Raw genomic sequence first — 12,167 nt, 5'->3', positions numbered from 1 at the left:
CCGTGTGTGGGCCAAGAAGAGATTTCACATCAGTTACTCCATGAAGAGCTGGCTAGTATGCATTCAGCTAAGTTTGAGTCTGTATTACGCACCAAGCACTTGAAATCTGAGGGTTGAGTGTTAATTGCATTCTAAATTGTTTCCTTGTTTTTCGACCCCCTCCAGTCCTTCCCCCAGAGCGCTGCCAGAAGTGATCCAAAAAGCACTGTCTGATGCTGTCGCCCCTGCAGAGACCAGTTAGAGAGCCACACGGTCCACACAGCTTCTAAGAAGCGTGCTCTATACCTTGCATTCATGCCTTTGGGCCTCAGCCTTCACTCTGTCTGGGACCCTGGACTCTTATTCCCCTGGCTCACTTTCCCTTTTTGCGAACCTGACTCAGATATCACCCCTTGGGGAAACGTCCTGAATAATCCCAGTTCATTTCTCTGTCCTCTGTGCTTTCCCCTGGACTTTATACACACGATTCTCTCTTTGTTCCTTTGTTCAGCCAACACACATTATTGAGGGCCGTTATGGGTTGGGCCTGTTCTCAGTGCTGGGGTTCTAGCAGTGAGTGAGACAGACAGGGTCACTGCCCACACAGAGGGGAGGCGGGTGACCCAACGAATAGGAGGATGCTTCAGATAGTGATGAATGCTCAGAAGAAAACAAGACAGCAATAGAGTAGGGGCTGGATGGGTTTGGAGAGAGTGGCTGGGGAAGTCCTCTCCAAAGAGGTGACATTTAGGCTGAGCTCTGAGCAGTGAGCAGGGGCAGCCATGGAAGCATCTGGAAAGAAGCTGTCAGTGCAGGGGAAATAGCAGCAGCAAATGCCCCGAGGCAGGGAGAGCATGGCACTCTGGAGCTACTCAGAAGGCCAGCCGGCGGGGCTGGAGCAGAGTGAAGGAGATGGGGTGGGGCGGGAGGTGGGTCAGAAGAGCAGTCGGGGCTCTGAGGACAGACGGTCTGTTGGCCACGGTAAGAAATTTGGATTTTATTCCTGATTGCACCGAGAAACTGTTGGAGGATTTTAGGCAGGGGAGTCAATCGTGTGAAATGATTTATGTCTAGCCTGCAGTGAACACTAAGTGTTGTTAAGTGGCTTCCTGCACGTGTCTCTGGTAGATTGTGAGCTGTGTGAGGGCAGGCATTCTCTGCGGATCCCCGGCACCTAGCCCAGGGTACTGTCAGTAGCCACTGGGGAATTGAATGAATGAACAACCTATGTTTTCTCTTGATAAGCTCTGTTTAAGTGGTTGAGTCATTAACACCATGTAAATAACATTTTCTATTTAATAAATCTGATCATTCTGGCGCTAGGGCACTCCCTATGAATAAGGAAATGTCATGGACTTTTTCAAGACTCTGGGGTATTATGATATTCTGAATGTTCTATTCAGCCTTTGAAGCAGTACCACAGGAATGTTAAGTAGAATCTCAGTGACCAGAGAAGAATGAAAAGCCATGACATTTAAAAAATGAAAACTATAGGTAGTACAGTAAAACCTCATGATAAGGTGAATACAGGTATAACATCCCGGTGGCATTTGTTCTCAGGAGGCAGGCTGAAGTTATCTTCCAGCGTGTGGGGAGGTGGGGAGCAGGGGGTTGGTAGACATCTCCTGATTATTTGGGACTTTCTTAGTTCAATATAAGGGCCATTGAATATGGTTTAAATTTTATTATCTTTACTTTTGTGCTCTTTGAAAATATAGACCACCTGAGACAGACTGTTTTTCATTAACCACATAATAATGACACCTTGCATTTTGTGTGATTGACATTTTTGGACTCGACTTTCACTGAACTGGTTGGCTTTTACTAGAGTTAGTATTTTTCCATTGTAATTTTATTTCCAATTTACAGGTACTCTCTGTTAAACCCTGAGTTTTTTTCCTGAATCAGTTGGAAATCCTAATTTAGATCTATCTGTGTCCCATTAAATAAAGCTGTACTTGAAAATCTCTCGTGGTGAAATCATAACCCAGCCCAGTGGACATGCTCTAATGCATCATAGCACCTGCTTCTAAGAAGGATCTTTTCTCATTACTTCTTTCCCCACATGCACTTAAAAATTAACCTACAGGTAATAGGGGGGTTAAAACATGGTAAACTGAGTGCATTTTGGACTTCTTTTAAGTTGAAAATATTTTTCTCTGCAGAGACTTCAGCAACACAGAAACACTGTGTAGTGAACAGAAGTATTATTGTGAAACGTGTTGCAGCAAACAGGAAGCCCAGAAAAGGTACGTGAAGGGTTTAGCTCAGGGGGTGGCTTTGTGTCGTCAGAAGGAACCAGACTGTGGAGCCCGACAGATCTGATTTTTGAATCCCAGTTCCATGGGCTCGTAGCCAAGTAGTTTTGGAGAATTCAATTACCTTCCTCACTGGTAAAATAGGATAAGAACGCCTACCTGGGGAAGTCGCCCTTTCGTCTGATTGTTTGTTCATTCATTCAATGTGCCAGATACTTGTGCTGGGTATACAAGTGGTGAGCAAGTATAAGCACTCTCCTCTTAGGATTAAAGGCAAATTATAAAACGGATTTAGCATAGTACATAACACATAGTGGTCACCTGATAATATTGTTAGTATTGCCTAAACATTGGAACTTCTTATTTAGAAGACAGGCAAAAACAAAGAAAAAAATCATTTAGTAAGGAATCATGAGGAAATCAATGACATCAGTTTGTGGATAGGTGATAAGAAAGTTATCATATTCTGAGTTGATACAGGACCCAGGGTTGCCCATCTTTTTACCAGCACCGGCCAGTTCCAGCTCTTGGACAATGTGAAATAGCCAGTTCATCCCTGTGTTCTGTCCCCAGAAGCCAAGAAACTTGACATTTTAATTATCCTGTGAAGCCTTACTGTGAGTTAAGTTTACCCTGCCTATGGTTGTGGTATATTCAGGGTAACTCACAGACGCCCATTCCTGCCACCTAAAACCCTCAGGGGTCTAGAGCTGAGGTCGAAATAGTTTCTCTGCCCAGTCTCCCAGCCCTCCATCCTCAGACATGCACATCTTTTCTTGGTGCATCAAAACTTAAGAAAGGTTAGTCACCGTGGTGGCAGGCAGGAGTTAACACTTGCTAGTGGTCCAGGAACTCACCTCTGCTCCCACCCATGTAATCTAGGTCTTCCTATGGGGCATGAAGGTGTTTTCTGTTTAGCCCTGGAGGTTTATACATTAAAATGTCGTGTTCCTGAAAAATATAGGGTTCACTATAAATCTTATGTTTCTGCTGATGTTGTTATTTTGCTTATTTTTATGAACAGGGTTTTTACTCCATAGATTTCTGAGTAATATTCTCTTAAAATTTGTCCTTTACAAATAATATGCATTGAAAATGTGCACAAGTTGAACAGCATTTACACTGATTCAGGACCTTCATAGAGGAGGTCCTGGAAGGTAACCAGAAAATCCTCTATTCTAGCAGAGTTATCCACGTAAACTGTGGTCTTTGTGACCTCCTACCGAGGAATATTAATGGTCATCCAGTGAAAAAAGCTTTCCGTGTTTATGTAAGTTGGCGAAATGCTGCATCAAACACAAAAGAAAATCCTTTTCTGCAGGATTTCTCAAATCCCTCAGTATGCTGATGTGCGAGGAGGAACTTCAGAATAGAAGGGAGCATTGTGCAGACTTGGCCCCAGAAACCCCACATCCGTTAGCATCTCCAGGGCTCTCGTGAGCCTGTTTGGGTAAATGTAGCCCGAAGCCAACCCTTGCGTTTACAAGCGAGGAACCTGAGAGCCAGAGAAGGGAAATCACTTGCCCAGAAGCACAGGAGTAGGGAGGGAGAGTGGGCCCAGCATGCCGGGTTATCTGACGGCCCGCAGTGGGCAGTATCTGAGGCATCCCTGCTGGTCAGTCCTCAGAACCTGTGCGTCCAGACTGCACCTTTCCGCTTGTCCTCTCCCCAACCTCCTTCTCTCAGAGACTGTCCCCCTCGTCTCTGTTATCTCAGGGTGAGGGGGTTTGTCCAAATACTGTTCTCCCTGGGAGGCAGAGGGCAGTGATGCAGAGCAATTGCACATATTTTCATTGGTACGAAAGTTCTGGGATGTCTCCTTTGACCAAACAGAGACCCCCCCCACCGTTGCGCTTTTCTCTGCTGGCTAGGCTCCAGCTAGCCGAGCCTGTAGAAGTCAGCTCTACGTAAGCGAGCATCCTTTTATTCTTGCGAGTGGTTTGGCCGTTTGCTGGTTTGAAGTTTGTTGGACCCCTCCTGCGCTCCGTTTGTGCAGGCGGTGGTGTATTCTCTTCCTCCCATGGGGGTTGGCTACCACTGACTTTCTACGTCATGGTTTCTTAGGATGAGAGTCAAAAAGCTGCCCATGATTTTGGCCCTGCACCTCAAGCGATTCAAGTACATGGAGCAGCTCCACAGGTACACCAAGCTGTCTTACCGGGTGGTCTTCCCCCTAGAACTGCGGCTCTTCAACACCTCCAGCGACGCGGTGAACCTGGACCGCATGTACGACCTGGTTGCGGTGGTGGTTCACTGCGGCAGGTGAGGGCAGGTGGGGAGCGCGGCGTGGGAGAAGCGGGAGGGCTGTCCCCGGGCCAGGTAGACCCCGCCGCACCCTTCCCGGCTGGTGAGACTCAGCGGTAATGGTGCTTTGGGGGGTCTCCTCCAAGCTCTGGTTTATCTATCACCTCAAAGTGAACCTAAACGTACATACATAAAATAAGATAATAAAAAATAAAACAATTGCATTATAATAAAAATAATCTAAATGTTCTCTCATAAGGGAAATACTAAGTCTCCATTGGATATAAATGACGCTTATGGAGTCTGAAATCACATGGAGAAAGAAATGTTTATGCTATGATTTTAATTAAGAAACCAGGTTGCACGTATAGTATGATCTCAAAAGTGGTTTAAGATGTGTGAATAAAGACTGGAAGCAGTAGATGGAATTTTAAAAATTTTTGGCATTTTGAATGATTAAAATGTACTCTTAGCAAATATTCTTTATGCAGTTTTTAGTCTTTCCCCAATATTCTATAATAAGTACCTAATCAGAAAAAAAGAGGGAGTAAGAGAGACGGCCCCTCGATGTAGAGAAGCAAAGTGTATTTGCTGGAAGTCTTTTGAGGAAGTATTTTTTATTCCATAATTTGGTGTAAGCCTGGAAAAGTCTGCCGATAATTCACCTGTTTGCTATCCTTTGCTCGGCTGGGACGGGTTTGTGTCCCCTCCCTGGGATCGGCATGCCGTCACCCATATAGGTTTCAGATTAGAGCCTGGCACAGAGCAGGCGTCTTTTCCTCTCCATTCTCCTGGATTGGTTTGTGGTGCACAGACCATTACCAAGAGGATGCGTGGTTCCACGTGGAGGGATGGATGGATTGATTTCTTGCCCTGTACTGAGTGGATGGTATCAGAAACTGTGACTTCACATCTGAAGCACCTCATGTTTTGTCCCATGCAGAGTAACTTTAAGTCACAGGTTATTGCCTTACGTTCTCAGAAAGTTGTCTTTGTTGGTCAGTTATAAGCCATCTTTCTGTTTCCCCTGAAGAATACTTCTAACAGTTAGTTCTTTTAAAGAACATAGGGGTTCAGCGATCTGGAAACTAGCCATGAACACTGGGTTGGGAGGAGGTCTTGGGGGCAGGCAGAGCCTGGTGCCTGGAGGGTCTCTGGTGGCCGAAGTGGGCAGTGTGGACGGGAGGTGGAGAAGCAAAAGCAATCAGGTGTGTGGGGTGCGCAGGGGTTTTCAGTGTGGATCTCTGTGGGTGCTGACTCCAGTCCCTGGGAACGCTGGTGAGGGCAAGGCAGAGACCCACTTATGAGAACTGGGGGACAAGTAGGAGGTTGGGTTCTAGAATAGTCAGTCTCTGTAACTGGGGCACAAGGTCAGAGCAGCCCTGGCAGCAAGGCTGAGCTGGTGCCGAGTCGCGCATGCTACTAATGAGGATCCTTTAAATTCCTCCCCACTAGAGGTGGAATTGTTCTCATACGCGGAGCAGGTGGCTTCTGGCCGTGGGCTCTGGAAAGCTCTGAGGTTAGGGAGCTCAGCCCTTCCTTCTTGTGCCAGGACCCCCTGGCCCACAGTTGCCCCAGGTGCACAGCCTCATTCATTGATTTCTCCTGCAAGCATTTTTAAACCCTTGTTTCCTGGGTTCCGTAGCAAGATCTGAAGTTATAGCAGTGAACAAGACACACAGGGGCCCTACCCTCATGAAGCTGAGCATCCAGTGGGAAAGATAGATAGTTAATAAGTAAACGCACCAGGCTGCTACCACCAAAACCAAACCGCTGCAAAATCACTTTATGATTTTGATTAGTGCTATGAGGAACGATCGGGGAAATGACAGAGAGCAGCGGAGGCACCTCTTTAGGGAAGGTGGTCGGCAAAGATTTATCTACCGAGGTGACATTTGAGCTGAGGCCTAAGGAATAAAAAGAGCCAAGAAGGCGGACATGGGTGAAGACCATTTCAGGCAAGCTCCAGTGGGCAGAGAACCAAGATGGGAACGGTGATGTGTATGAAAACAGAGGAGGCCTGTGGGCTGGAGCTCGGAGGGAGGGGAGAGAGTGGCCTGACAAAGGTGGGAACAGACCCTTTGGGGCATGTTGTATTTAAAGAAAGCAAACTAAGGCAAATTCAGCTTTCCAATCTTGATGGTGCATTGAAAAAACAAAACAAAACTCTAGACTTAGAGTTAAAAATTCCCTCAGTTGTGTAGATCCAACTACATAGTAGCAGCTGTTTGGTTGTTCTTCCTGCTTTGTGTAATGTATCTTTTTGTTTTCGTGCTTGTTATTATACATTTTAGTGTCACATCTTTCTAAAACTTGAGCCAGATCACGTCATTCCTCAAAATTCCCCAGTGTCTTCCTGGCTCACTCACAGTAGAGTCCAGAATCTTAGCCACGATAGCCCATTCCCGTCCCTCCTTCACCCCGGGCTCCCTGGGCTCTGGCTGCCTTGCTGTTGGGTGAACACGCCAAGAACTATTCCCACCCCTATGCCTCCCCCAGACCTTTGCACTTGCTCTTTCCCATTCCCGACACTTCCATCACGTGGTCACATGGCTTCTCTCTTTCTCTGTCTCTCTCACACACACACACACACACACACACACACACACACGCACGCACGCCCCTTCTCTTTCCTTCAGGGAATTTCCTTCTGCTGAAATCTCCTGTCATCAGAGAGGCCTTCTTTCACCACGTTATATCAAATAGCGCCTTCCCTCTATCTCTTACCATCCCGTTGCTCTGCTATATTCTTCACGGCACTTACCACCAATTGAAATATATTTGTATTTTAGTTTATTACCTCTCCAACCCTCATCTCAAGAAAGGGGGGACTTTGTTTCGTTCACTCTTTTTTGCCCGACAGCCAGAATGGGTCTGACACAGAGTGGGTGTACCATAATTATGTGTTAATATTTGTTGAATTTGAATGTCTGTTTTCCCCAGTAGATTGCGAGTCCTGAGAAGACTCAGATGAGGTTTTTCTCGTCTTTCTCTTATGCCCAGCGCAGCTCCGGCCCCTGGGTGTCCCTCCATGAGTTGTGGCCAAAGGAATGTGGAAATAGACATATATACCAGGTTCTCTGTCCTGAAGATAGAGGGTTTTATTTCCTAGGAAATCACTGCATGTAGAGAGCTACATAGAGTTTTATGGAGAAATAAATGTTAACTTGGTGACTTTCTTTGTCTGTTCTTTTCCAGTGGTCCTAATCGTGGGCATTATATTACTATTGTGAAAAGTCATGGCTTCTGGCTTTTGTTTGATGATGACATTGTAGAGGTTGGTATGCAGATGATTGTATCAGAGAGGAGTGGGGCAGAGACGGTGTTTTGGGATGTGTGTGTGTGGACATTTTCTAAAGTAGGCCTGTTTTCCCATAATCTGACTTGAAAACAACTTACCTTTCTCTCAAAACTAAATTCTGCTGCTCCCCCTTCTCTCTGGAAGGGGAGAAGGGGTGTGATCGTGGATTCATCAATACTGTGTTCTTGTTAACTGATGAGCCGTACACATGGGATCTCTTTGCCGCCCATGTGTAAGTCCTGTTTCCTAGAGTGACTAAAGCCCTCTCTGGGACCAAATAATAAACTTCAAAGTTCTATTAAAATTCTTTTATTATACCAAATTTTTCTTGTATTGATTGTTATTTTAAAATATATATTTTTTCAATCTGTTAAATCTGGAAATCTTTCTACGATACCAAAGTATTCCACATATTCATTTTGTTGTAAAGGAATACTAGCTGGAGAGAATTCCACAATCAAAGACGTGGTCTATTTTGGCCTACTTAAGGTAGCACTAAAGGGAATAAACTCTGATGTCCTGAAAGAATTAAGGTTATTCCCAAGAGCTCCCCCAGTTTACCATTTGAAAGACAGAAGTCCTGGCTTCTTCAAAGAGCGCCCATCTATGGTTGCTGATAGATTAAAGGGTGGCTTTCTTCCCCAACGATATGCAATGTGTGTAATCATGTCCCTCTGTCAGGTCTGTGGAGCTATCCATTTGCTATTGAAAGTTCCCAATTTTATGACAGTGTTTCTTACATTTTCTTGTGCATTCCATTAATGTTTCTTTCCTTCTCCCAGGAATCATGTTAAACCATTGTATTGTTTTCTCTTTTGCTTGCAGAAAATAGATGCCCAAGCTATTGAAGAATTCTATGGCCTGACATCAGATATATCAAAAAATTCAGAATCTGGATATATTTTATTCTATCAGTCAAGAGAATAACTTAAAGGACTGTGGGACTAATTCGAGTGGGGAAATGTTCAAAGCACTCTTACCTGGTTTCTCTGCAGACGTCCCTCTTCCCCAGCGGCCCACCAGCGGCGTGGCTCCGAGTTCAGGGGTCTGGCTGTGTGACTCTCCCCCTTTGTTTTTCTACATGCAGCACTACTCGTGGTTTTATGTTAGTCTGAGGTAGAGTTAACTGCAATCAGATTGTAGTTTTAGATGAATAACATTTGCTAATTTTAGGATCAGGTACATGCCATGCCACTGGCTGTGTCTGGCTGAATTAGAATGACATTTCCTATGAACGTCGACAGTCTTTTTGGGGTCTTTGCTCATCTTCCTAAATGGCTTCCGGGGTCTCCTTTCAATGCATTCCTTTAACTTGTTCCTGGAAACACCGCTTCCCGTTTTTAGCTTCTCTGCCTCTTTTCTGACAGAAGGACAGAAGAATGGGGTAGATACTCACCTTTTAGAGCTGCAACTATAGCTTTAAGTTTTGCCAGTGAAAATGTTTAAAAGTGAGTAACCTCGAAACTGAACTCATCCTCCGTGTGGAACAGGGTGAACAGAAGCCGTTCGCGGTTGCTAGCGGCTGCCCCAGGCTGAGCTCACCCAGCCATGAGAATTCCAGAGGCTGAGGAAGTGTGGAGCTCAGGGCAGGCAAAGCCAAGAGGAGGAAGCTTTCGTGCACAGTGGAAAGTTGCTTTTCTTATCTTTCTACCAAAACCAAGTTTCAGGAAAATAGCTCTATGCTCTTTGTTTTTAGTGATGCTTTTCTTCTGTCCTGTGAGTTGTATCTCCTTTATCCGGCGCTGCTAAGCTTCCCAAGGTATCTTTCCGATCCTACTGGTGTTTCGCAGTCAGTGGTGGCAGGGCTGAGACACCACGGGGACTGCCTTCCGCCCAGCTCTCCTTAGCTAGGCAGCACCAACACCGTCCTTTCCCAGGAAGAACGAAGGCTCTGCACCTTTCCTCCCATCAGCCACATTGTACAACTGTTCACGTTTTAGCATTTCAGTCTGTGTACTGAGGCCCTGGCAAGTCCCAGGGCTAACATGGAACCTTCCCTACAGGAGATACTGGAGTTAGCTGGGGATGCAAGTGGGTCAAAGGAAGTGTCAGTGGGCGGGTGGAGGGATGAACAAAATGGTGGCGTTTCTTTGGCTCAGACTCCCAGGACGGTCGGAGTTTTTTGGAAGAACCTCATCTCACCGTAGTTACTTTTTGTTACATATGTATTTATTAAATCTTTTGAGTATTGGCACCTTTTATTAAAAGGGTCGATACAGTGTGTTGCTGTTGAGCTGGTTTTTGGTTTCCTACAAATGTTATGAGTTGTAGATCCTGGCTTCCTTTGGGAAGACAGTTGACTTCCATACACTATAATATACTGTGAACCTGTTATTTTGTTACCTAATAAATCAGCGAAGGAACATGCACACTTGTGGCATAATGTGAACTCAAATTGAAATTGAAAATGTTACTGGCCATTTTGCAACAATTAAGAGCATAGCACTTTATCTAGATGAAAACTGGATTTCTTATCTTTGAAGTATCTTGAACTGTTTGTCGCTCACAACTTACATAAGCATGCCAACACTTCATCTGTTCATGCTTGAAGTGAAATGTTTTACTTTTCACTGGAGAAGACAAAAACAGGGTGATCTTCACGTTATTGTTTTATAAAAGTGATGAAAATATACCTTGCCTTGTTTAGAGGTGAATTCATATTTATAAATATTTTGTCTTTTTTTCTTCCACAAAACTTATGCAGTAATGGCGTACCTGGAAGGTGTGTTTTTATTCTTTTTTAAGGAGAGACACTTTCCAGTTGAAGGTGACTGATACAGGGAGCTCTTTGTACTATACATAAACCATATATTTGACTGCAGGTTGCAAAGTTTAAAAAAATGCTGATTGAGCCCTCATATATTTGGAACTGATACATGAGAAAAACTATTAAAATTATCTTTGAAATGACTCTTGAAGCTAATTTATTAGAAAAAAAAGTTTCAATTGGAAGCCTATGGAAGTAATATCTGAATGCTGAGTCATAGATTCAGTACTTTTTTTTTTTTTGATGTGTAAAAAGTTCTTCCCAGCGACTTAACTGAAATAATGCCTTTTACTAGAAAAGGTTAGTTAAAATTCAGTATTCACGGATAAATTTTTGGAATAAAAAAAATAAGTATCGAAGATAATACAAAGACACTAAAATGGTTGTGTGTTGCAGGAAAAGAAGATTGAAAAAAAGACCAAAACACACTTCTCCGCCAACACTCCATCAGTTTTTTAAACTTTAGAGCTATCTGGGAACTTCTTCCCCCTTCCTCTTTAATAAACGAAAAACACGAGGCAGCTACATTTCCCCCTCAGTCATTTCACTTTATGTGAAGACTAGAGCACATAAACACTTCTTTATTTTTCATCCCTCATTCGTTGTGTGAAGCAGAGATGATGTGGGATGTGTGAGACCATTCTGAGGTCAACAATAGCACAAAGGCTCAGCAATATTCCCTCAAATGGCCAGGGTTTTTGTGTGTCATTTTCTGGCAGGAGTGAGCAGGCCTGCTGTATTTCTTTTAACTGCTGGGTGTTTTAAAATAAGTGGCAGTGTTTTCCACTTTAAAAAGAGAAGGAATATTTGCTTTATTGGTTACTTCTTGTTTAACATCTAGATTATGTTACAGTGTGACAAAACTTTGATTTGTCTGAAAGTCAATGTTGGTAGAATGCTGATGCCCAGTCCTGTTATTCTGAGGCATTTTCCATTCCGAGGCAACACGAAGTGGGCTGGTTTGAAGAGAGCCAAGGAGCGGCACAAGACGGAGGTGCTTTGACTAGGAAACCAGTCTTATTGGTTTTATAGCCTGGTATATTTTGGATTTCAGATGAAATGGGGAAAAAAATGACGGAAATGGTCCCTATGCATTTATTTTCATGGATACCCTAAATTTTCATGGGCATGCCTAACAATGAAACTATGTTCTAACTGGAGCTTAGGGCTTATTTTAGATATTGGAGTGTAGCTTTATTACAGATGGATTTTATCTTTAAACATTGCATTTTGATCAACTTTGTATATTCATGTGTATTAAAATATTGTGCACTAAATGTTTTGCCCTCGTTTGCTATTATATGGTCAAGGCATTTATCAGCACTAGTGTGATTAACTCATGTAAGTGGCATGGGTCAGGGAAAATGATTTCCTACGTTTCTGCCTAATTAAATTTGTTTTTCGGTATTGCATTAATTTATTTTTGGCTTCCATTTCTGTATAACCAAAATAGTTACTGTATTTGTGTGGCATTCATTTATTTGACTTTGTTGCTAAAAAAATTTTTTTTAGTTTTTATTTAAAATAATCTGTACCTTTTTTTTTTTAATGTAACCAATTCAAGCACTTTAAGCAATAATGTCAATCTTGTGAAACTTCAATCAGTTTAACACCCTGC

General features: G+C 43.6%; 1 protein-coding gene across 1 annotated transcript in view; it reads left to right on the top strand.

The window, feature by feature from the left end:
• USP46 (ubiquitin specific peptidase 46) overlaps positions 1-11,961 on the top strand; it is a 62,824-nt gene extending 50,863 nt beyond the window's left edge. Inside the window, exons 6-9 of the mRNA XM_061192260.1 lie at positions 2,145-2,228; positions 4,302-4,499; positions 7,680-7,758; positions 8,608-11,961. Coding sequence (XP_061048243.1) covers positions 2,145-2,228; positions 4,302-4,499; positions 7,680-7,758; positions 8,608-8,709 — 463 coding nt within the window. The 3' untranslated portion in view covers positions 8,710-11,961. The remainder of the gene's footprint in view (positions 1-2,144; positions 2,229-4,301; positions 4,500-7,679; positions 7,759-8,607) is intronic.
• The last annotated feature ends 206 nt before the right edge of the window (positions 11,962-12,167 follow it).

The sequence above is a fragment of the Eubalaena glacialis genome, chromosome 5 (genome assembly GCF_028564815.1).
Source record: "Eubalaena glacialis isolate mEubGla1 chromosome 5, mEubGla1.1.hap2.+ XY, whole genome shotgun sequence".
Taxonomy (NCBI): domain Eukaryota; kingdom Metazoa; phylum Chordata; class Mammalia; order Artiodactyla; family Balaenidae; genus Eubalaena; species Eubalaena glacialis.
Note: the sequence above shows the minus strand (reverse complement) of the source record. Positions and strands in the feature narration are given on the sequence as shown.